This window comes from Poromitra crassiceps (genome assembly GCF_964638095.1).
Source record: "Poromitra crassiceps genome assembly, chromosome: 23".
Lineage (NCBI taxonomy): Eukaryota > Metazoa > Chordata > Actinopteri > Beryciformes > Melamphaidae > Poromitra > Poromitra crassiceps.
The window spans coordinates 7,848,747-7,875,533 of NC_139639.1; the positions used below are offsets into that span (position 1 = coordinate 7,848,747).

A 26,787-nucleotide genomic window follows, 5' to 3' on the forward strand; every position below is an offset into this window, starting at 1 on the left:
CGCTTTTTCCGGGTGTGGACGAATCTGCGCCTGCGCTTCAGTCGTCTTCTTCCTTAGTGTTTTATGGCGGTTGGCAACCAACTTAAAGGTGCATTACCGCCACCAACTGGACTGGATTGTGGAACAGGGGATTCAAAACGAAACAAAACAAACCAAAACAACTACTCTTAAATTCTTGTGTCTACCCCAATTTCTTTAAGAAACTTAATAACATGCATATAAATGCTACCTGCTGTTTTCCCTAATAAACCTGGCAACGAAAAATCTTGATGTTTTGCCATTCTCAATGCCTGAAACATAGTATTCCTTTCTGTATCGTATTTCCTACAGTGTAAAAGTATATGTTCAACAGTTTCTGGTTCGCTACAGTGTATACATTTCCCATCAGGGTGCTTGCCTATTTTATGTAATGTATGATTGAGAGCTGTGTGACCTATTCTTAAACGGGTGATAATGCTTTCTTCCCTTCGTTTCCAACCCACCCTCCTTCCAGCTCCAACCTGCCTTTGTATGTTATATAGGCTAGATGTCTACCAGTTTCTTGACCATCCCAGTACTCCTGCCATACTGACTGCACGTATGTTCTAATGAATGTCTTGACTTCAGCTTTACTTAATGGAATGTTTATATCTACCTGTTTGATTCTTAGTGCTTGTTTGGCTAAGATATCCACCTGCTCATTCCCCTCCACACCAACATGAGCAGGGACCCAAAGGTAGCGTGTAGCTATGCCCTTCATCTCCAACCTGTACATTATATTGAATATTTCATTGATGATATCTGTTCTGAACGCTGATCTGCCGGATTGTATGCTTTGTAGTGATGAAAAACTATCAGATGCAATAACTGTGTTGTTTCTTTCTCTCTGCTCCACCCACCTTAATGCCAATATAATTGTCAATAGCTCCGTTGTGTATACTGAAAGATGGTCTGACACCCTTTTCTTAATACAAATTTCACCCTCTGGAATATATAGCCTACTGTTGCCCCTGCACACCCGGTTTCTGGATCTTTGGAGCCGTCTGTAAATACAAACACTGAGTCTGAATAATGCTGTTCAAAATAGCTCTGGACTACATACCATGTTGGAGTTCGCTTTGCCTTGTCCTTTAATTCCTGCTGAATGTTGAGGTCTACCTTCGGCAAGGGGAATAACCAGGGAGGAATAGAAGATATTGCAACTGTGGGGCTGTATTGTAATTTACCCAATCCTATATGTTCTGCCTCTCCATTACCAACCCATCCAAAACTTGTGATATTTGACTCATTGTGTTCCCAACAGTCCTTCAAAATGCTCTTGGCAGGATGTGTGTCACTATGACCCTGGAGATGAACCCAGTATGACAGCATTAACTTCACCCTCTTAATCCTCAGAGGCATGTCTCCCATCTCCACCTGCATTGCTGCCACTGGAGATGTTTTAAAAGATCCACTGCAGATTCTCAACGCCTGAGCTTGTAATGATTCTAATTTCTTGAGGTTTGACTCTGCTGCTGACATGTAAGCTACACACCCATAATCAAAGACAGATCTCATGAGTGCCCAGTATATATTTTGTAGTGATGTTCTACTTGCTCCCCACTCCTGTCCAGACAAACATCGGAGTATGTTGATAACCTTTTGACACTTAGTCTTAACTTTATCCAAATTAACTCTCCACATGAGCTTTTCATCAAACCATACACCAAGAAATCTAATCACTTTTACCTGCTCAAGAGGTTGCTCATACAATTTCAGGGAGATGGGCACGATTTTATGCCACCTTGAAAGAACAAATGACTTGTGTCGTTGCTACAGACAGTTTGAATCCCCATTTAGCCCTCACCTGGCTCCACAGCTATACAACAGGCAGAAGACAGAGAGTTGTGGCTAATAGACCCTTCTCACGGGGGCCATTTTGTGTCGAGAAGCCAGGGTAAACACAGGTGCAAGCAAAACACTAATGAGGGTTTCCAACTTCCATGATTGGAATTTGGAAACCCTCATTAGTGTTTTGCTTGCACCTGTGTTTACCCTGGCTTCTCGACACAAAATGGCCCCCGTGAGAAGGGTCTATAGCATATATAGCACATGGAAAGATATTACATCTGGGGTTCCACAAGGGGGCGTCATTTCACCTTACCTGTTCCTGTTATGTCCATCCGATCAGTCCTGTTCAATGATACACTTGATATAGGGTATGCTGACGATATAGGGCTGTCCCGTGCCATTAGACTCTCTGACATAGGAACTGATACATCAATAGCAGGTGAAGCAAAGCGGCTTGAGGAATGGGCTGCAGCAAATAACATGCTTCTCAATGGCAACAAGTCAATGGAGCTTCACTAAGGACCCTCCCCAGCCAGCCCCTCTAATCCTCAACGGCCAGGTTGTCCCTGTTGTCACAAGCACAAAATACCTGGGTTTCCACCTGGACAATCAGCTCAGTGGAGATGTTCACTGGGTTTCCACCTGGACAATCAGCTCAGTGGAGATGTTCACTGGTTCCACCTGGACAATCAGCTCAGTGGAGATGTTCACTGGGTTTCCACCTGGACAATCAGCTCAGTGGAGATGTTCACGTTGAGGAGGCTGTGAAAAAAGCCTCCAAGCATCTGCATTTTCTCACTGTGATGGCAAGACATGGGTTTCCTGTAGAAGACCTGGTCGATATCTATAACAAACACACTGATCAGACCATGTCTAGAATATGGGAGTGTACTGCCTGTGGGCTGTACGGCTAAACAACGAGCCACCATGGACAGGGTTCAGAAAAGGGCTGTCAAAATAATGATGAGGTTCAAGGACGTCTCTTTGCATCTTCCTGATCTGCAGACAGGAAGAGAACAGGCCACTGTGAAGCTGATTCAGTACATGTCATGCAGCAGCCTAACCACCCGCTCCACCACATCCTCCCTCCTAGTAAGGAAGAAAGGACTGGCCGTGTTCTGCACAGAGGCAATCAGTTGTCTTTGCCAAAAACCAGAACAAATAGACTGAGAAACTCCACCATCTCTTGTGGCTTCAGGCTTTTTAATGGGCTGTAGCGTTGATTGTATTTTTGATGTTGGGGTCTGTTTTAATAATGCATAATGTATGTGTATTTTTTTATTTTTTTCCGAGTGTACATTCTGCATAATTCAATCATGTATTGCAAGCCAGAATGATTCAACTCAAACTCAAAACTCAAAACTTACTAGCCCAGTTTTCCACTTCAAGTACTGCCTTTTGTTTATTTTCTTATTAACATAAGATACATTAAGGCCTCTTATCCAGATAGCACCATCATCCGCATACAAAGACTTACCTACACTTTCCTGAACCCGAGAAAAGATATCATGGATCATTACATTAAATAACACTGGACTACATACACTTCCTTGTGGTGTTCCATTCTCCACCATATACATACTGGAATGCTCTGCCCCCACTCTTACTTGTATTCTCCTGTCCAATAAGAAGCTTCGAACCCAATTATATGCTCGCCCGCCAATTCCCAATGATTTTAACTTAATTAATAGTCCTTCCTTCCATAGCATGTCATATGCCTTTTCCACATCAAAAAAGACAGCTACCACTACTTCCTTGTTGGTCTGTGCTTTCCTGATGTCTGATTCTAGGCACAATACAGAGTCCATTGTATTCCGACCCTTACGGAACCCACTTTGATATGGAGAAAGAAGATCTTTACTTTCTAAAAAATAATTCAATGTCTCTGTGACCATCCTTTCCATGATTTTAGACAAATGAGAAGTCAGGGCAATAGGTCTATAGCTACATGGATCTGAAGGGTCTTTCCCTGGTTTTGGGACAGGCACAATTATTGCTTGCTTCCACACAGAAGGAAGTGGTCCAATCTCCCAAACCCTGTTAAACAGTCTTAACACTATACCCAATGTATTATCTGTCATATTTTCCAACATTTTATAACACACACCATCCTTCCCAGGAGTAGTCTGACGAGCACTAATACTTGCTCTCCTTAGCTCAAACATACTGAAAAACTGGTCTAGTGGATCTCCTGACGCCTCCATTATTTCTAATACTTGAGGATTCTATATTAAGACTCTACTTCTGCACTGCCTGGCCTCCTCTGCAAGATTATCCGAACTGTGAACTTTCCTAAATGTTTGTGCCAAAAGTTCAGCCTTTTCTAAATTACTGACAGCCACTTTGTCCCCACTGTTTAGCACTGGTAACTCATCATTTCTTCTTACCCCCCCATCCTTCTAATCTGACATCTGACATCTGACAGCTGTACCTCTCTTCCAATACTGTTACAATACTGCCTCCAAAAAGTGCGTTTTTGTGTTCTTATTGTCCTCCTAACTATTGCCTGAGCCCTTTTATACTGTACCAAAGCATCATGAGAATGATGTTTCTTGAGCTGTCTAAGTGATTTATTCGGGATCATGTCTATGTTCCCCGGGTTCTATGTTCCCCGGGTTCTATATTCCCAGTTTTTCACTAACCTCTCCCAGCCCCCACGCCAAACCTAACCTCCCCCCATGCCTAAACCTAACCTCCCCCAGACCCTAACCCAAAACCTAACCTCTCCCACCCCCACGCCTAAACCTAAGGTCGGCATTGCGGGTGGTCGGCATAGCGGGTGGACACCATTTGGGAAAAACGGGGAACATAGGACCCGGGGAACATAGGGATGACCCCATTTATTCCTGGCTTTTACGGCTTCACTACACTCACTATTCCACCAGGGTACATTCTTAACACGTCTAGCTCCTTTATTCTTAGGGATTGTTTCCTCAGCAGATTGAATAATTTCATTAACCAGTTCATCATTAAAAATGTTTACATCCATCTGATTCTCCTGTATAAACTTCATAATGCACCTATTCTCGCTAATCTCTCTGAAAGCACTCCAATCAGCCTTTCCCAATTTCCACCTAGGAATTTTCTTACCCTTATCATAACAGATGTTCGTACCAACCATAGTCGATACTGGGTAATGATCACTACCTACTGTACTATGTTTTAACACCTTCCATGTGCTTACACCTGCTATCATACTAGACACAAATGTCAGGTCGAGTGCTGCTTCTGTATTTTGTGCGCTATTATATCGAGTTCCTTCTCCATTATTAATACACACCAAACAGTGATCATCAATATATTCTTCAACAACTATACCATTTGTGTCTGTATTGCTCCCCCATAATGAATTATGGGAATTGAAGTCCCCACACCATATTACACTCTCTTGCACAGACCCTCTACCCCCAACATCTTCTAGTATAGCTTGACTTAGTCTCTCACACGGATTATAATAGTTAATGATATCTATACTACCTTTGTCTGTCCATACTTTCACCCAAATTGATTCATGATTTGGGCTTACACCTATAACCTTATAACTCATGCCATTCTGTATGAAAGTCGCAACCCCTCCTCCTCTACCAGATTCTCTGTCTCTTCTAATTGCAGTGTACCCCTTTATAATAAAATCCAATTGTGGTTTCAACCATGTCTCCTATACAGAGAACATCAGGCTTTTCTCCCAAATTATCAATATAATTCTTAAACTCTTGGCCATTTGCAATTAAGCTTCTTGCATTCCACTGAAGCAAGGCTAACACCATTAGGATCCACCACATGCCTGAGATGATTGAGTATCTGCATTCAGAATATCTCTAACAGTTTCCCAGTGCAGCCCTTTCACAGCAAGGTACCTCTCAGCTGACTTAACAATTATTTTGAGCCTTTCATTTCGGCTACTGGTCTGTGCTGAACAGTTGACAATGTCTGCCATAAACAGTACAAAATCATTCTTAGCCACTATCAGAGTTTCCTCATTTACCTTGTCACATCCTTCACATTTCCTTATAACAACATCACTGTTCTTAGCGTCAGTTCTGTTTCGTGTTGACACGGTTGACACCTGTGTGTCTTCAGCAACCTTCATTACTGCCTCTGCATAGCTGATTCCCTGAGAAACCCTGACTGGCTGCACCTCTTCTGCTTTCTTACTAACCTCACACCCACGGTATGCTGAGCTATGTTCCCCTCCACAGTTGCAACATTTCAGCTTTGCCCCCTCTGCACATTTGCCATACTCATGTTCTCCACCACATCTGCCACAACTTTGCTTTTCCCTACACACCGCCGCAACATGCCCAAACTTCTGACACTTGAAACATCTAAGTGGTGGGGGAATATACAGCCTCACATCATAACACATGTATCCAATAAAGATCTTTTCCGGAAGCCTTTCTTCATCAAATGTCATCAGAATCGATAGGCTGTCACTTTTAATCCCACTCCTATTTGCTTTCAGACGTTTGACCTCACTTACATTAGCATTCCTTACATTTCCTTTCAGATCCTCTTCTGATACATTTAGTGGAATCCCTGTGATAACCTTTAACCCCTCTCACCAACTTCCTGTCACGAGTCAAAGAGCATTGCACGTCCTGGCCACCAATTTTATTCATTCTTATTGCTTTCCCTTGTTGTCCTCCCTCCTTACAAAAAATCAACAAAGATCCATCTCTCATAGTTTTAGCTCTTTACCTCCCTGACTTCCTTACGTAAAGACTTATTAGTTAGCAATACTGGATTCCAGTCGCGGAAGGAAGCCCCCTCTTGCAGCAACTTAACAATTACTTTGTAGTCATCTTTGCTCCTTTGTTCCACTGAGCTGCCTTGTACTACAGTAACAGCAACTTCGCCACTTTCACTATCATCAGATTTACCATGTTGTCCTTTCTTTTTGCGTTTTTTCCCCTTCCCAGATTTATTTCCTTTTCCATTTCCAAATCTCCCGCCGCATTCTACTCCATCCATCTCTTCACTTCCTGAACTACCACAGCTATCACCTGACATCTCCTGCCCAGTCACAGCTATCACCTGACATCTCCTGCCCAGTCACAGCTATCACCTGACATCTCCTGCCCAGTCACAGCTATCACCTGACATCCCCTGCCCAGTCACAGCTATCACCTGACATCTCCTGCCCAGTCACAGTCCAGTATTGCCAACCCGCCTCAGCTCGCAGATTCTACCTCGTCTTCTCCACCGACTGTAGAAAATGCGCCTCCTCCCGGCAGACCTCCTTGACCCCCATATTGGATTATTGTTGTGCAAACTACAATGATATAACACGATGACATACCGCCACCTGGCGACTGGGAGTATAAACTGACAAGTAGACTAACCTCGCGTCACCAGGCTCTTCTCGGCGAGAAAGAGCCTGGCCTCCGTTCACAAGTGATTTTGTCACCCTGCCTGGTTCCGCCCTAGACAGGAAACAACAGCGGAAATAGCTCGTTAACTTGACAATTAGACACCGAATCAGAAAATAAAACGGCAAACAACAAAACAAAAGATGGACGTACCGAACAAAGTTTTTGAAGAAGTTCTTGTAGAAACATTGCGGATTCACAATCTCACATATTTTAAGCCAATACAGAAGCTTTACTTTTCAAACAAATGGCCAGTTGATGGAATAGTTATAACGCTAGTTGTCTAGTTGGGGGTGTGAGGGTGAACCTCATCTCGTAGGTGAATCGCCTTGAAGAGGCATTTCCATAATTCTTTCATCCAATACTGGGAACATGGCGTGCACGAACCGGGGTTATAGATGTCTTGGACAGCGTGAAACCAACCCAGGCAAAGAATGCAGGCGTGCTGTGGATCCTTGCCTGCTATAAGGTTCTGTCCACATATCATGCAGATACTAGGGTCTGCACACGACTCCTGGTTTTCCCCGAAGTCAACTGCTTGTGTGTAGGCTAGTTTATTTTGTATTGAGCTTGCATTTCTTCTATGTGGTAACAAACACTGCTTGGTTTAAACTGGCACAGAGACACTGAAAGAACATAGCACACATCAAAACCACAACAGGAAACTAAGTACTGAGCCCTGCAAGGCAGAGACAGAGAGATAGAGATAGACGCAGAGAGAGAGAATATCATCTGTTGAATTTATTTAGATTTATGCATATATATATTATTATTATTTTTGCTGTGATAACTGTTAACTCTTGTTGAGGAGTTTGTGCTTATTCACAAGGTTGTTGAGAGTTAAAATAGAGACTTAGGCTACAATCTGTAGTTTCAGCTTTGAGTGACATTTGTTTCCGTGGGGGTGGAGGGTTGTTGTGATCATAGTTTCTCTGTTACAGTATCTCTAGCTACAATACAGTTATGGAACTCTGGACAAAATCATACCCAGAAATATCCTCAGATTTTGGTTTGAGAGACAAAATATCATCAAAGGGGCCCATGCGGACTAAATAGGGGTCCTAGCGTCCGACTAAAGACGGCTAGCGTCCGTCTGACCATTAGGCCCTACGTCCTGACCTGTGCTGCGTGCGATGCCAGGGGAAAAACAAAACTAAAAATGCTCCATGCGCTTTGGAGATGATTTCCAAATCATTCTGATCTGAAAAACACATTTCATATGGACATAACCTATGTATGTAACCTATGTTGATTGTAGATGTATGATAATTATGACTGTGATGATGCTATAGCCCTTTGAGACATGCTTGTGTGATAAAGGGCTATTAACATGACACAACTGAACTCTCTCTCTCTCTCTCTCTCTCTTTCTCACTCCTGCTCCTCCCTCTAGCCTGCACACTCCCCCTCCTTCTCTCTCTTCCTCATTTGTTTGTATCTTCGTCGTCTCACAGATAACTGTCTCCAGCTAAAGGTATTGTGCCATCAGTTTCTACACAGTTTCCATTCTATTTTACTTTCCTGACTCTATCAGCAGATCTACTTTAACATTAGTGATGTTGTGGAAACAAACTCTTTTCATGTCTTGTATTTGTATTGCATTTACTCGCTGTCAGGCGGAAACCTATCTCCAAATTATGCCTTATTTTCTTTTTTTTTCATAAATGGATTTTGTGGGTACCCAAAAATAACCTGTGAAAGTTGAGGTACTTTAAACCAGTTCTTTCCTCCTTTTGAAAAATTGCTATTTTTTAGATGCAAGGTTTCCGCCCGACAGCAGCGTTACTGTACATAACCAGGGGTGTGTCAAATCGCTAAACGGTGTGCACCATATGCTACGTTTTCTGAGTTGAACCTCATGTTTCCTCCAAACGGTTTGCAACAGGCTTTGAGGGATGTTGTCTCTTGTTTGGTGGCCGTGTCAGAGGTGTTACCAGTCAGCAGCAGTGATGTGTATATAAACCTTACTGTGTCAGAGGTGTTACCAGTCAGCAGCAGTGATGTTTATATAAACCTTACTCTTTAAAGAGGCAGTGTGCACAGTGGATCCAACAGACGGCTCCAACGCTTGTGTCAGGGTGTTCAAAGCACCGCCGTTTCCGTTTAAATAAACGGTTTGCTATGTTGTCGGCACTGAACTCACCCGCGGAGCGTGATTTCTAACCCCACATAGGATAAGCAATAACCACGCCCTGTGGCGCCGGGATTGGCCAGGAGCAACACTGGAGGGCACGCAGCCCAGCGATTTCATGAACCAACTGAATAGCGGACAGCGATTTCGAGAGCGGACATTGAAATTAATTATGGTCACCTACCTTCCTTAGCATAGTAATAATAATAAGCATAATAATTGTAATCTACACAATGTACACATAGCTCATATAATATAATGTATCATATCGTTAATTTCAAGCTCAATTCTTACCCAGAGAAAAGGTACAGCACTGAAAATGTAACAAGCAATAGTTTTTTAAACATCTTTATTTTAAAAGATGAAAAACCCCAGGTGCTTTAGTCCCAAACTTCAATGCTCCTGGCCAATCCCGGCGCCACAGGGCGTGGTTGGTTCATGAAATCGCTGGGCTGCGTGCCCTCCAGTGTTGCTCCTGGCCAATCCCGGCGCCACAGGGCGTGGTTATTGCTTATCCTATGTGGGGTTAGAAATCACGCACCCCAGGCTGGTTGCAGGCGGCTTGACTTCCTGCCTTAAGAGGAAGTGACCGCAACCTCCGAACAGACAGGCAGCACTGAGGAAGGAGAGTAGTGTTAGTTTTCTGCTTCCTCTGGAGTTGAGGCAATACCTGCTCAGAGCTTTAGATTTAAAACAGGAACAGAGACATTTCCTGATGGGTCACATTAGTCCACCCCTCCCCTCTCTCTCTCTCTCTCTCTCTCTCTCTCTCTCTCTCTCTCTCTCTCTCTCTCTCTCTCTCTTAGTTTCAGCTTACAGTTTTTCACAATTGTTAACACACCAAAAGCGAAAATTCTGCACAATTTGCACAACCTTCACTTCATGTACCAATCGCTTGACCCAATTTGGCACTACTTCACACTCGCTTATCTGAATTAGACTCTGACTTTCCTTCTTTACACTCTGTCAATTACACATCACCTTGTTGTCAAAACACAATGTTCAGTTGTTGCACACACTTCTCAAGTAAAATCTCAAAGCATCAACCTACAACACACAAATATTCAAATCTCTAAACATTCAGGTCTGTTGAGCAATTTGCAATCAGGACTGCAGGGGGGGTAATTCCCAGATTTCTTTATCCAGAATGCAACTCGGCCAAGTTATCAGATATCTGCACTGATTGCAAAGGGTGGACGAGCTTTTTCATGTGGTGACTTTGTGAAACAGTGTCTGAATGTGGCTGATACTACAGTGTGTTCACTCCTGAGATTGCATCCCTGCAAATTGTCATGGCAAATTGTTTACAAAAGATGGACAATAAAGCTGATTTTCAAAGTACCTTGAGGATTTTTCAAGTTGTGAATTAAGTCAAATTTCTCTCTTGATTACAAAGGTGGAAAATACAACTGTTTTTAACTGGGTGTTTACTGATTAAATGTTTAAGCTCCCCACAAATGCAGATGTTTTTTGGAATATATATAACCAATTGCAAATTATTACAATTACCAAACAGATAAAAAGTAGATTATTACATTGAAATGTTATTTTAGATTTAGAATGTTAATTTTCTATAAAACACAATACATTTTAATGTAATTCCACAACGTTTATTTTTGGCCCTCGGCCCTCCACCCAGATTGAGTTTTGACCATAGAACATTTCACTCTGACCAAAACTAAAAAAACGACAAAAAAAAAAATAGTTTCTTTAAATACACGATTTCTTTACGTTTTGGTCTGAGTGAAATGTTATGTGGTCTCTCCTGTCACACTGAACATCTTTGGAGAACTCAACACCCATTTCCTCTTGCCACACTGAATTAGCTTTCAAAACAGATTTGTTATTAAATGACATAATGAAGGAGTAAATCTGAGATATATGTGATCTCTGATCGAGTGAAAGTTTAAATAATTCCTCCCATGGAAGTAAAATTGGCATAGAAGGGAAAGAAGGAAACTGAGAGGTTACACAGTGTCATATCTGAAGATAACGGAAGAGATGTGAGCATGGCAAATCATATGTACTTGAAAGGGATGAAAAAGTAGAAAATATATTGTCCTGGTATAGATCACGAAAGTAGATTTCCACAAAGAAAAGGTAGAGTCTAAAGATGAAGGGGGGATAGGTGATTGAGAGTTATGGCCCCAAAGCACAGGAAAATTTAAAACGGCACCAGAATTCATACCAAATTTTAAGAGAAGACCGAATAACTGTTTTTTTTTGTGTGTGCTGAGAAAGTGAGATTGGATAGGAAGAACATAGCTTTGTGTTCTTTGTTTGTTTTCAAGATTCAAGATTCACTTTAATAGCCACAGTAAGTAATTAGATTACTTAGACCTCAGTCTCCTGCCAGGGGGGAGGGCCTCAAAGAGTTTATGTCCTGGGTGGGAGGGGTTGGCCATGGTTTTCCAAGACCGCTTCAGCATCCTGGTAGTGTGCAGGTCCTGAAGGGATGGCATCTAATCATTATAATCCTTAAACTTTTAAATACTTCACGTTTCCTCCATACTGTAATATATACTGTTATATACAGTACTGATTTACTGTAATACTGTTATGTACACTACTTATATACTCAAATATATACTGTTTTATACAATACTGATATACTGTACTGTAATATACTTTAGGTTACAGAGAAGAGGATGTCGCCTTCTGTCATTCTGACGTGGTTGATGTGGGTCTGCCTGCTGGCTGCAGAGAGCCTAAAGTCCAGTAAGTTTGGATTAATTTTACAGGCTTAGCTGAACACTGATTATTTATTTATTTATTTATTTATTTATTTATTTATTTATTTATTTATTTATTTATTTATTTATTTATTTATTTCGCATAAAGGGTATAAACTGAACAGAAGCATATTGAATTCACTGGGAAAAGGCATTTGCCGTTTTCAAAATGTTTAATTTTTAAATTTGATAAATTAATAGATCTCGTAATTCTGAAAATATTTTAGAATTATGACAATTATGTCATAATTCTGCAAATATGCAAGAATTCCGACATAATTCTGACGTAATGATCTTGGTAAATCCATATGGTGGTGGGGATGATTTCAGTAAAGACCAACATGACAGGCTATTTAATTGGATCAAGATTTATTTCTGTGTTGGTTTGAGACATTTGCAGATACTAGAGACTTTGAGCGAGTCATTATTGAGGCCTTGACATTGTGTAATTTCTCTCTGGAGCCAATATGCCGATATAGAGTAGTGCTGCCTGGTCTCTACAGCACTATAATCTCTCAACATACATGTAGACTGATATGGTTTAACATGTACCAAGTCAATATACAGTAGTGCCTGGTCTCTACAGCACTATAATCTCTCAACATACATGTAGACTGATATGGTTTAACATGTACCAAGTCAATATACAGTAGTGCCTGGTCTCTACAGCACTATAATCTCTCAACATACATGTAGACTGATATGGTTTAACATGTACCAAGTCAATATACAGTAGTGCCTGGTCTCTACAGCACTATAATCTCTCAACATACATGTAGACTGATATGGTTTAACACGTACCAAGTCAATATACAGTAGTGCCTGGTCTCTACAGCACTATAATCTCTCAACATACAAGTTCAAGTTCAAGTTCAAGTTTATTAGTGTCCCAAAGGGCAAATTGAGTTGCAGCATATAGACATACAAATAAGAACATTGACAAGAAACAACACAAGTAGCATGTTAAATGTTACATGCAGTTAAAATAAATAAAAGGCTAAATAAAACATCAAGGACCTTGTTTGTGGCACACAATGACCGATAATGTGCAAGGTAGCATTAAAGTGCACAGCAATCGGTAAAGTGCACAGCGATCCGTAAAGTGCACAGCGATCCGTAAAGTGCACAGCGATCCGTAAAGTGCACAGCGATCAGTAAAGTGCAGACACGCAGCGACCGGTAAAGTGAGGTAGTAGAATAAAGTGCACAAATGGCCAGTAAAGTGCACAAAGTAAGGAAAGATAAATCAATAGTTAAAAACAATAAAAGCAATAAAATAATAGAAACCATAAAATCAATAGAAACAATAAAACAATACAAACAGCGGCGGAGGCTGAAAGTAAAAAATGATAATACAACACTAAACCATCAATGCCTTCCCTCAGCAGCGTTCAATGCTCGAATGGAGACAGGGACAAAGGAGAACTTGTGCCTATTTTTTGTGGCCCGTGGGGCACACAGTCGACGACCTGAAGGAAGGAGCCTGTACTCCGAGCTTAGAGGGTGGGCTGCGTCTGAACGGATGGACAAAGCCTTCTTAAGTACTTGTCTGTTAAAGACATGGTCGAGGCTGTCCAGATGGATACCGGCTACTTTAGAGGCCACCTTCACAATTTTTCAGAGGGAATTCTTATCCTTAATACACAGGTTACCATACCAACAGGCAATGGAGAAGGAAATGACTGACTCGATATAGGCACTATAAAACAGTTTCATCAGAGTCTTATCAATTTGGAACTTTGCAAGTTTCCTCAGGCAATGTAGACGTTGCTGACCTTTTTTACACAACATGTCAGTGTTCAGGTCGAATTTGAGCTTGTCGTCAATTATCGTGCCTAGATATTTATAACTGGTGACAAGATCCACATTCTGACCATTAAAAACACTGTTCTGAGGTGTAGGAGGGGAACGTCTGTAATCAATGCAGATTTATTTTGTTTTCGAGACATTGATCTGCAAGAAAGCATCATTACACCAGGACAGAAAATCATCGATAACCTGCCCGTGGCCGTCCTCATCATCCTTAAGCAGGCTGACGATGACAGAATCGTCAGCATACTTAATGATGAATCTGTTGTTATACAGGCCACGACAGTCGTTGGTGTAAAGAATGTAAAGAAAGGCGGATAAGACACAGCCCTGAGGCGAGCCGGTAGAGGATGACAAGATGCTAGATAAAATCCCATTAACTCTTACTCTTTGAGATCTGTTAGTAAGGAAGTCAAGGATCCAGCCCACTAAACATGCATCCAAACCAAACGTGCTGAGTAGTTTATCTACCAGGACATGGGGCTGGATGGTATTAAACGCTGATGAGAAATCAATGAAGAGCAGCCTGGCATGGTTTTTACTACCTTCTAGATGTTTGTAAAGAAGATTGAGTAGGGTGGCAGTAGCGTCTTGGACGCCCCTTCCAGTCCTATAAGCGAACTGAAAAGGGTCCAGCAGGCTCTCGGTTTTAGCCACAAGCTCAGACTTAACTAGTTTTTCAAATTGCTTCATGATTAAGGAAGTCAGAGCAACGGGTCTGAAATCATTAAGCGTCTTTGGATTATTGCTCTTGTAGACTGATATGTAGACTGATATGTAGACTGATATGGTTTAACACGTACCAAGTCAATATACAGTAGTGCCTGGTCTCTACAACACTATAATCTCTCAACATACATGTAGACTGATATGGTTTAACACGTACCAAGTCAATATACAGTAGTGCTGCCTGGTCTCTACAGCACTATAATCTCTCAACATACATGTAGACTGATATGGTTTAAGACGTACCAAATCAATATACAGTAGTGCCTGGTCTCTACGGCACTATAATCTCTCAACATAGATGTAGACTGATATGGTTTAAGACGTACCAAATCAATATACAGTAGTGCCTGGTCTCTACAACACTATAATCTCTCAACATGTAGACTGATATGGTTTAACATGTACCAAGTCGTTACTGAAGAGAGGACCTACTTGTCGACTGGGCGTGGTTCTGTAGGCATTTTACCACAAACGTTTGGGTCAACCTCTCACTAATTGCAACAAAACCAAACTCAATGGATTTTGTGTGCTCAATATGTTCTAAATGAGAGAGTAAGGAATCCTATGAGGGAAAGCTTTGAAAATGATCTAATGATCCTACCAAAACAGACACTACAGTTTTTTGAAATTGTATGTTTAATTGTGCAAATGAGGCATAAATATACACAAATTTGCATATATTTCCAAAACAGAAATTTGAATATTGGATAAAGCCAGGCTCAAAATTGTGGGAACATAGACACGCTCCCCTTTTTAGAGGGGTGGGAGTTTCGAGAGGGGTGGGAGAGGTTAGGGTTAGGTGTGGGGGGTGGGAGAGGTTACGGTTAGGTGTGGGGCGTGGAGGAGGGGTCCTCGACCCCCCCTGACCCGACCACCTCAGACCCTCTAACCCTAACCCTAATCCAGACCCTAACCTTAAACCTAACCAAAAATCCACACAAAAACCATTTTCCATTTAACAATTTTAGAGTCGAAATTGTGAAATAGAAATGTTTTTAGGCTGTGGACAAATGTTTCTACTTAAAAAAAAAATGGAGACTGGGTTGCATTTTGTGGTCAAATGCATGAATTACTGACTCAACCTGTTGCTGTAACACAGTCTCAGTATAAACAAGCAGCACCACCCAGTGACCTAATCTGTTACTGCAACCAAACAATGTTCCAAAAGCATTGCAAACATATTTGAGACTGTTCCAGGTTCTGCATCTGAAATGTGTTCAAGCTGGTCCATGTGACTCAAGACACAGTCAGGCACTTCTCACAACTAAAAATCATGCACGTTGTTAAATTGCCCCTCACACACTCATAGGCCACCAGTGTGCACGTGAAATGTGCCTCTACATGTACACATCCTCATCATTTAGTATGAATTATGAGAAAATTAATACATTAAAAAAAGGTTATTTCCCTCCAGGTGAATTAAATATGAAGTGTGGCAGTTTAGCCTAATAATTGTCCATTTTCCTATTGCTGCCACAGCTGGTCTGAAGTCCTACAGACAGTAAACCAGCAGGTAGCCTCCTGGAGGAGGCTCAGACCAGAGATGAAGTGGTCTACAGGCAGTAAACCAGCAGGTAGCCTCCTATAGGAGGCTCAGACCAGAGATGAAGTGGTCTACAGGCAGTAAACCAGCAGGTAGCCTCCTGTAGGAGGCTCAGACCAGAGATGAAGTGGTCTACAGGCAGTAAACCAGCAGGTAGCTTCCTGTAGGAGGCTCAGACCAGAGATGAAGTGGTCTACAGGCAGTAAACCAGCAGGTAGCCTCCTATAGGAGGCTCAGACCAGAGATGAAGTGGTCTACAGGCAGTAAACCAGCAGGTAGCCTCCTATAGGAGGCTCAGACCAGAGATGAAGTGGTCTACAGACAGTAAACCAGCAGGTAGCCTCCTATAGGAGGCTCAGACCAGAGATGAAGTGGTCTACAGGCAGTAAACCAGCAGGTAGCTAGGAGGCTCAGACCAGAGATGAAGTGGTCTACAGGCAGTAAACCAGCAGGTAGCCTCCTGTAGGAGGCTCAGACCAGAGATGAAGTGGTCTACAGGCAGTAAACCAGCAGGTAGCTAGGAGGCTCAGACCAGACATGAAGTGGTCTACAGACAGTAAACCAGCAGGTAGTCTACTGTAGGAGGCTCAGACCAGAGATGAAGTGGTCTACATGCAGTAAACCAGCAGGTAGTCTCCTGTAGGAGGCTCAGAGCAGAGATGAAGTGGTCTACAGGCAGTAAACCAGCAGGTAGCCTACTGTAGGAGGCTCAGACCAGAGATGAAGTGGTCTACAGGCAGTAAACCAGCAGGTAGTCTCCATAGGAGGCTCAGACCAGAGATGAAGTGGTCTACAGGCAGTAAACCAGCAGGTAGTCTACTGTAGGAGGCTCAGACCAGAGATGAAGTGGTCTACAGGCAGTAAACCAGCAGGTAGTGTACTGTAGGAGGCTCAGACCAGAGATGAAGTGGTCTACAGGCAGTAAACCAGCAGGTAGCCTCCTGTAGGAGGCCTCAGACCAGAGATGAAGTGGTCTACAGACAGTAAACCAGCAGGTAGCCTCCTGTAGGAGGCTCAGACCAGAGATGAAGTGGTCTACAGGCAGTAAACCAGCAGGTAGCCTCCTGTAGGAGGCCTCAGACCAGAGATGAAGTGGTCTACAGACAGTAAACCAGCAGGTAGCCTCCTGTAGGAGGCTCAGACCAGAGATGAAGTGGTCTACAGGCAGTAAACCAGCAGGTAGCTACGAGGCTCAGACCAGAGATGAAGTGGTCTACAGACAGTAAACCAGCAGGTAGCCTCCTGTAGGAGGCTCAGACCAGAGATGAAGTGGTCTACAGGCAGTAAACCAGCAGGTAGCTAGGAGGCTCAGACCAGACATGAAGTGGTCTAAAGACAGTAAACCAGCAGGTAGCCTACTGTAGGAGGCTCAGACCAGAGATGAAGTGGTCTACAGGCTGTAAACCAGCAGGTAGCTAGGAGGCTCAGACCAGACATGAAGTGGTCTACAGACAGTAAACCAGCAGGTAGTCTACTGTAGGAGGCTCAGACCAGAGATGAAGTGGTCTACATGCAGTAAACCAGCAGGTAGTCTCCTGTAGGAGGCTCAGACCAGAGATGAAGTGGTCTACAGGCAGTAAACCAGCAGGTAGCCTACTGTAGGAGGCTCAGACCAGAGATGAAGTGGTCTACAGGCAGTAAACCAGCAGGTAGTCTCCTGTAGGAGGCTCAGACCAGAGATGAAGTGGTCTACAGACAGTAAACCAGCAGGTAGCCTACTGTAGGAGGCTCAGACCAGAGATGAAGTGTTCTACAGACAGTAAACCAGCAGGTACTGTAGTCTACTGTAGGAGGCTCAGACCAGAGATGAAGTGGTCTACAGGCAGTAAACCAGCAGGTAGTCTACTGTAGGAGGCTCAGACCAGAGATGAAGTGGTCTACAGGCAGTAAACCAGCAGGTAGCCTCCTGTAGGAGGCTCAGACCAGAGATGAAGTGGTCTACAGGCAGTAACCCAGCAGGTAGCCTACTGTAGGAGGCTCAGACCAGAGATGAAGTGGTCTACAGACAGTAACCCAGCAGGTAGCCTACTGTAGGAGGCTCAGACCAGACATGAAGTGGTCTACAGACAGTAACCCAGCAGGTAGCCTACTGTAGGAGGCTCAGACCAGAGATTAGTTAGTTAGTTAGTGACCTTTATTTAACCAGGAAGAAAAACCCATTGAGATTCAGAATCTCTTTTGCAAGGGGGTCCTGGCCAGGACAGCAGCACAAATAGTTTCACATAAAATACATGTGAGAGGAAAAAAAGCAAAAACAAAAACAACATAAAACCAGTTACAGAACTGGGTGCAAGCCACATCAGTACATCATAAGCATCACCATTCAGTATTAGCACATGTGCATTCACTACTCAAATACTCCTTAATTCTAGTTTTAAACTGCTCCATACTTGGTAGATAATCCAGTTTAAAATCACTCTGTAATTTAGACCAGGACGAGGGTGCAAATGCTGTAAAAGCACTTTCACCAAAAACGTCCTCGTCCGAGGAATGACGAACAAAATCTGTCCATCGGACCGAAGATTACTCCTGGTGGTGATTTTAGGAATCAAGAGGGAACATAAGTAAGGAGGCAAGTCACACAGAATGGCCTTATAAAGAAAACAATACCAGTGTTCCAATCTATGATTGTGCAGAGAAGGCCAACCAACACTCTCATATAAGATGCATTACATTACATTACATTACGTCATTTGGCAGACGCTTTTATCCAAAGCGACTTAGAATAACACATTTTTGTCAGCAATAGAGCAATCAACTATGGAGCACAGTCTATGACAACTACAACTTCTGAAGGAACAGTGGTACAAGTTTAGTTTAGGTTAGTAGTTTTTTTTTTTTGTTTTTTCTTAGAAAGAGAGAGTGATGCAGTGATGACGAGTACGAAAACCTGAGTCTGTTACAAATCTGAATGCTGCATGATAGACTGAATCCAGCATTTTCAGAGAAGAAAGATTTGCATGCATGTATAAGATATCACCATAGTCCAGTATCGACAGAAACGTTGCCTGTATAAGCCTTTTTCTCGCACTAAAGGAGAAACAACCCTTGTTTCTGTAAAAGAAACCCAGTTTCACCCGGAGTTTCTTTGTAAGACACTCAATATGGTGTTTAAAAGACACATTTTCTTCCAAGTAAAAACCCAGGTATTTGTAGACAGAAACTCGTTCAATCACTTTCTTATTTAGTGTAACAATCTGACAGCCATCCTCTGTCTTCTTTGATTTTGAAAAGCACATCATTTTAGTCTTGTCAGAATTTAGCACAAGTCTCAATTGATGAAGATTATTCTGAATAACATCAAAGGCAGATTGCAGATGTTCTGTGGCACTTGCTAATGATGAAGCAGAACAATGCAAAATGGATGAAGTGGTACAGCACGACTTAATTCAATAGTCGAGTACTGGAAAGGACAATAACTCACAGGGAAATAGAAAACAGTAGAACATAACAGAAAAGAATAGACACCACTTAAGAAATACTGATGTATTATGTATCAAAATATCATTATGTATTAGTAGTATTAAATCATTTTTTTAATACCTTGAAATATCTACAATGTGTTGAGATGACTTCACTTTTCCAATGCAAGTGAACCTGTTTTAACGTGACTAGTTCTGCTCCGCCCCCTCTGACACTGCTCCGCCCCCTCTGACACCTGCTCCGCCCCCTCTGACACTGCCAAAACACACGCTCACATTTGAAATCTCACAGCTTCCATTGGTTTTGTCTTTGCAGAAAAAACACTCTACGGGAAACTAGGGGGCAGTGTTGTCCTCAAGCCAGACTGGTCCTCTGTGAGTAGCTCCATTACTGCCATAGAGTGGTACGAGGGAACTGCCATCGCCATGCAGTGGAATGGGCCGAATCAGCCGATAGATTCCTACCGTCAATTCACAGGTAAACTGAGACACAGGGTGATTTAAGATCAGATTTAACAGGGGGAGGGAGGGACAAGTTGTTCTCTCAGATGTATGCTGAATGGTGCTGTGGTTTTTATGCCTGCGCCGGTGATGGCCATGGCCGGATGCATGATGTTTTCAGGTTGAACGTACGTCTGTCTGTATGTACATCCGTTCCTTGCTCGTTAATGCAATATCTCAGGAACGCCTTGATGGAAATTTCTTCCAATTTGGCTCAAACATCCTCTTGGAATCAAGGAGGAACTGAGTGGATTTTGGTGGTCAAAGTTCAAGGTCACTGTGACCTCACGTCCATCCGTTCCATCAAGGAAGGGGGGGGGGGGGGTAGGTAGGGGCCATAGCTAGGGATAGAAAAGTTGTAGAGAGCCTTGATTCGAGGGGTGGGTAGGAGAAGTGGCTAGAGCCTAGTCACTCCTCCTCCCACCACCCACACCCCACCCACAGTGGTGGGAGGAGGAGTGGCTAGAGCCTACTCACTCCTCCTCCCACCACCCACACCCCACCCACAGTGGTGGGGGCTAGGGAAAAGGGACCATAGAGTACTGCAGGGATGATGTATTTTTGTAGACTTACCCAGAAGTCACGGCACTTCCTGGTTCATAGGTGTAAAAGGCAATGAGATTTTTGCATGGGGATTTCGGTTGAATGCATGAAATAAGTTCAATCATGAGAGACTAAGAAGGTTCAAATACACTTTAATGATACAATAAACATTTTAAGGTTTGGCATATGACTCCCTGACTCCGCCCCTCCTGAGATGGCGAGAGGAGGGCATCAGCAGTGCATAATTTAGAAAATTCCCCCATAGGGAATTCTTCAGGAGTCATGACGGTGGTGGGAGGGGAGGAGGTGGGGTAAAACAAGTGCTTCAAGGCAATCACGGCCAACTGTGGCGACAACACAAATGTGGTTAGTCTAACAACAGAGTAAAAACAATAACTTCAAATACACTCAACCGTGATTGGCTCAGCAGAAAAGCGGGGGAAAGGGATTGGCTTCAGCTGATTGGCTATTACTAGAGGGGGGAAGCATGGGTGACTGTGAATGGATGGGAAAAGTAGGCTATAAATGAAAGGGGGCATGAATAACAAAGTATGGTGTGATGTGGATGAGCAGGTAAACTTCATGATTGACATTAGTCTACTCTAAACCTTTGTTGATGCTTGACTCACGCTGAACGTGAGCTCACGCCTCCGTTCACACCAGACACTCTCCTTTCCTCAGTGCCGGGCTCGGAGCTGCTCCACCGGCCCCCTCCATTTACTTCATGCATGGCAGCTTCAAGCTTCACGCATTACTGTCCGTTCACACAGGACGCTGAAGCAACGCTCAACCTAAGCTCAACCTACGCTGAACCCACAAGTTTCATTTAGGTGTCCTTGTTAACAGGCGAAGCCGTTCACACCAGCCACATGCATGTCACACTCATGGCATGCTCAAGTCTTGCTCACGCGATCGTTCAGGATTCAGTCCTATTTTCCAAGCGTGGCGCGTGTGTGTGGTGTGAACGGCTTCGCCTGTTAACAAGGATGCCTAAATGAAACTTGTGGGTTCAGTGTAGGTTGAGCTTAGGTTGAGCGTTGCTTCGGCGTCCTGTGTGAACAGCCAATTACGCTTGGAAAATAGGACTGAATTCTAAACAATTGCATGAGCAAGGCTTGAGCAAGGCTTGAGCAAGGCACGCGCACGGCTGATGTGAACGGCTTCGCCTGTTTTTCTAAATGAAACTTGTGGGTTCAGTGTAGGTTGAGCGTTGATTCGGCGTATGGTGTGAACTTCACATCTGTGGTTAAGAAAAGTGTATGAAACAGTGAAGTTTGTGTTCAGCAAGATCATCTTTACAAATAAGGACCACTTTTATGACCTTTGATGCATAAATGCATTTTTTAAGAAAACACTTCAAAAGTCATGAAAGTACTACTCATTTTTTGTGAACATTATCTTGTGGGAAAAGCGATCTAGGTCAATACTGGACCAATTTCAAAGATTTCTGCTCACATGACTTAGTTATACATAAGCAAATATGAAAAAAGGGATGTATGATGCAGGTTTAAAAATACAGAAATAGCTAGCTACCCCTAACTATGTTATTGCATATTTGAAGATCGTGGTGACCTGAACACTTCAACTGGAGAGATGAGGATCAGAGGATTGACCAGAGGAGACAGTGGATTGTACACAGCACAGATCAACAACTTCAACGTGGACAGACAGATTCAACTCAAAGTCATCCGTAAGTGTTTTATTTTTTTAAGTGTGTGATGTGGACTTGTGTGTTGTTTTCCCCTGAATTCACCACTTGGTTTTAACCAAGAGCAATGGTGAAATTTCCATAGGGACAACAATTTTAACAACAAAAATCGTGGATGTCAGCCGACATTACTGTTTTTCAGAGGGTGTAGCAGGTTCACTTTTAAAGATAGTGTAAGAAAACTGGTATCATATGAAACTAAAAGACCTAAGGGAGGGATTCTCAAAGTTAAGAATGCCATGGCCCACTTTCAAATCTGAAAATCTTCAGGGGCCCACCCAACCCTTTAATCACAACTCTGATCAGCACACGTGACTAAGATGATGTATTTCCCTATATATTTTTATTTCATTAACAGAGCATGTGAACTTGGTCATAAGGGAAATTAATAATCCATCTAAATACAAAAATTGAGGCAAAATACCCAAAAGCCAGATTGCCAAACATTTGATCTCCCTTACTCATCAAAAATATTTGCATGCATAACACATTTGTTGAAACAAAATGTGATGAGCAACAACAGAAGAAATCAATCCACAAGCTATTAATTTAGGCTGTGCTCCTTATCTGTAAAGGGCAGATGTGTGGGTAGCCATTGAACCAATTTTCATTCAGATAAACTGAGCTGAGAGGTCAAGTTTAACCTACCATTGGTACCAAGCATGTTATGGACCAATGGATGCTTATTAGGTCTTCTAGTTTCTTCTGATAACAGGATCTTCACTGTAGCTTTAAAAATGACCCTGCTACAGCCCTTTGATGGCCCGCGAAAATCAGGAGTGTTGGCAGACCACTTGCGGCCCACCTGCAGTACCTCCACAGCCCACTAGTTTGGGAATCACTGAAAGGCATCCATTGGTACCCTGTCATGCTAGCTTGTCAGGAAGGGGGCTAAATCGTGCTCTAAAGTTAGTCAAGATTTTGGCAAGGGAAACCTGGCTTTGACCTCTCACCTCAAGATATCTGAATGAGAATGGTTCCATGGGTACCCACGAGTCTCCCATTTACAGATATCCCCACTTTATGCTAATCACACTCAGCTTTTGGCAAAAAAGCATGCAGTTTTTTTGCATGCAGTTTTTTTGCATGCAGTATAAATTATATTTTTCGCCTATTCTATTTTAATATTTCTGCATACTGGGGTCTCTAAACCATCTTGGAAATGCATAATTTAGGTATGACTGGAAAGCGGAGACTCTTGTGTATTCAATTGTATTCATGTGTGATGATGTTAGTCTCCATAGACCTATTGTGACTTCTAGGAGGAGAATCACAGCCTCATGAAACTATAACTACAAACTAGAGCACCTCGGGCATTCATGGGATGTATGGCCTTCCTACGTATATTGACAATAAGGAGGGTTTTGAACAATTTCCAGAACCTAATTGCTTGCCAATGAACAAAAAATGCATGAATTCTGAGCATTTCCATCAATCCCTGAGTGGTCAAAAACCATAACAATTGACCCCCCCCCCTTCACACACACACACACACACACACACACACACACACACACACACACACACACACACACACACACACACACACACACACACACACACACACACACACACACACACACACACACACACTCACACACTTTTAGGGGGGGGGGGCTTTGTTGTCCACATGCCCCGCTTCTCAAACCAAAGTTACGCCCCTGTCCAAGGGGGCAACGTCGATCAGAGAAATTTTTTACAATTGTGGAAGTGCTAATAACGCAGTTCCTTGAATGGCCACTTGAGGCTGGCTCCAAAAGCAAGTAATGCTGCATTCCAGTTGATCTAGGAATTTCTCAGTTGAATGACGTTACACCCAAAAAGCAGCCAGGGTCAGCTCTAGCCAGGCTTGTTGGCAATAACAGTTGATAACAACACATGCAATATTTTATGAATACAAACACTGTAGCAACATATGATTTCCCCAATAAAAATTCACAAAATTATGCAAAATCATATTTTTCCAAACTTAGTGGTGTAGTATAACCAGCAGGAGGCAATTGACGTGTGACATGATTTTGGTGACACTACACTGTACTGTGGTTAAAGGGACGGCGACTATCCGTCCATCCAATACATCCATGCAGAAAAAGTTCAGCCCTCTTGAACTTTTCTGTCGATCAAAACGTATGCAAATTTGCTGGATACGTAGCTTCATCAGTGCTGGACAGACAGACAGACAGCTGTGTTGAAAATGAATGGAAGTGAACAGAGAAATGAACGCAGACGGACAGACACCACGGATCAGTGTGGCCACCCCCTTAGGTACACTTGCCAAGTGCCTGGACGAGCTGTATACTATTAAACTATGGTTGGACTTTTGTGATGTACAAGAGGTAAATATGGGTTTGTGTAGTGTTTTCTATTCTGTGACTAACTTAACCTATAATAAGAATGCAGAGTGTGTGTGTGTGTGTGTGTGTGTGTGTGTGTGTGTGTGTGTGTGTGTGTGTGTGTGTGTGTGTGTGTGTGTGAGAGAGCAAAATTGTGTTTACCCACAGCTCTGCCATTTTACATGCGATCAGGCTGAAGTGTAACGAGCACCGTTAGGGTGACCTAACAGAGACAGATTTTTGAAGTGGCTAATTAGGGATGACTAAATGGGAAAAAATGGCTAAGAGTTCCAGTTCCAGAGTGGAGCTGCACACAGGTGAGCGCAGTTTGAATTAGCCAGTGAACTCTGGAGCAGCACACAGGTGAGCTGAGTTGTAAGCAGCCACTGAAGAGGACTATGAAACCCCTCTGAGGGGAGAGAGGAGAGGCTGCATGCCAACTCTGTGAGTGAGGCCTGACTACATGGCCAGTCACACAGGGACACAGGGTATTCTGCTATAGTGTAAAAGTGATTTGTGTTGCTAATAGTGAGTAGCCGTTAGCATTAGTATAATAAGTTAGCTAGACATTACTGTACATTGACATCGGCCACATTTTCACATATTCGTGTGACCAGATTACATAGAAAGTCAAATGGGTGAGGAGTTTTTTTGCAGCGTGAATGACGGAATCTTCGCCTCATCGCCCGTTCACTCGAGTTGAAAATTTTCACCGACTTGACTGCTTACGAGTTGGCAATTCAGTGTGATATCGGCTAACATTAACATGTTATGTTCATACTATATTTCTTTAATCTAGCAATAGTTTGACTTAAAATGCAAAGCTAACAGTATGAAAGCAAAGCTAATGCTAACATCAACACAACTTGCTTTTACGTTATAACTTTTATGTTGGTCACAGTAGAAAACAATACACAAACTTGTATTTACTTTTAAGGTCATAAAAGTCCAGACCATATATATAACTGCTCACACTGTAAAGAAATAGCAGTCCACTTCACGTTTTGGTACAGTTGTATTCACATGCATTCTGTCCCCGGGCACGCCTGGACCGTTCCGCAGACCACCTTTTTAATTGGATGTGGGAACAGAACGCAATGTTCACACTAATCAAACGAACCAGAGTTTGGGGCCATACTGGGGTCAAGTGTGCTTGGAAACAGGGCCGTGCAGAGACCCTTAGAGGGGCAGGGGCTCAAAAGTTTAAAAGGGGTACAACACGGGCACGGGGCGGTTTCACTGTTGCCTACCCGCCTGTCAGTTGGAGCTCGGCAGTGGGCAGGATGGCGAAGGCATGACCTGCCCATCTCTGCCTCTGATTGGCGCGGGAGACAAGGCGAGACGCAGGATCGATAGCCAAGCGAATGTGATTGGATCAACAATGTTTGACGCTAGGCCAATCAGAGGCAGAGAAGGGCGGGTCATGACTTCACCATCCTGGGACAAAAATATTGCACACGTCACAGAGACGCAGACGATTACTTAACTTCCGGTTGAAAGGTCAACATGTGTAAACTGTCCAGACATTTTATTTATTGATACATTGTTATTTATTGTTATAAGTTCTTCTTGTCTTCACTGTAAAAAAATAAATCAAAATCTAAATAAATCCCCCCTCCCAAAAAGGGCACTTTTGGCATCAGGGGAAAACGGGCAGGTGCTCAGGCACCCCTAGCACGCCCCTCTGCACGTGCCTGCTCAGAAACAGGCCTGGGTCCCTGATGTCAAACCACTGTATTGTTTTAACATTGGTTGTGCCCAAATCCCCCCTTCATGTCACATAATGTTACAAGTTTGTTCATGTCAAGTGCACATTAGGCTTATGTGGAAAAACAGTCTGTGAGTCTCACTGTCTGTCTCTCTTTCTAGCTGTCTGCATTGAGACAGAAAAAATCAAGAAAAAAAACTGCGTGTGATTGATCCTGACTGCAACGGCCTTTTTCTCCTCTTCTCTCCATCAACAACAGCTGCTGTCTCTAAACCCACCATCTCTACAAGCTGTGAACCTGATTTGTCCTCCTGTACTCTCTGGTGTAACGCAATAATCACAGATGCTGAACTAGTCAGTTACACCTGGTGGAAAGATGACACAAAGAAGATTGACTCACCCAGAGAGCAAATCATTACAAAGGTACAATAGTGACGATGTGTTGGTCCA

General features: G+C 42.9%; 1 protein-coding gene across 1 annotated transcript in view; it reads left to right on the top strand.

Moving 5' to 3' along the window:
• Positions 1 to 8,631: 8,631 nt before the first annotated feature.
• The window catches only part of LOC310797407 (uncharacterized protein), a gene marked incomplete at its 3' end in the record, with an annotated part of 69,218 nt that continues 51,062 nt past the window's right edge, over positions 8,632 to 26,787 (top strand). The window contains exons 1-5 of the mRNA XM_083659776.1: positions 8,632 to 8,652; positions 11,943 to 12,027; positions 19,861 to 20,022; positions 22,150 to 22,278; positions 26,597 to 26,760. Of these exons, the coding sequence (XP_083515902.1) occupies positions 11,958 to 12,027; positions 19,861 to 20,022; positions 22,150 to 22,278; positions 26,597 to 26,760 (525 nt within the window). The 5' untranslated portion in view covers positions 8,632 to 8,652; positions 11,943 to 11,957. The remainder of the gene's footprint in view (positions 8,653 to 11,942; positions 12,028 to 19,860; positions 20,023 to 22,149; positions 22,279 to 26,596; positions 26,761 to 26,787) is intronic.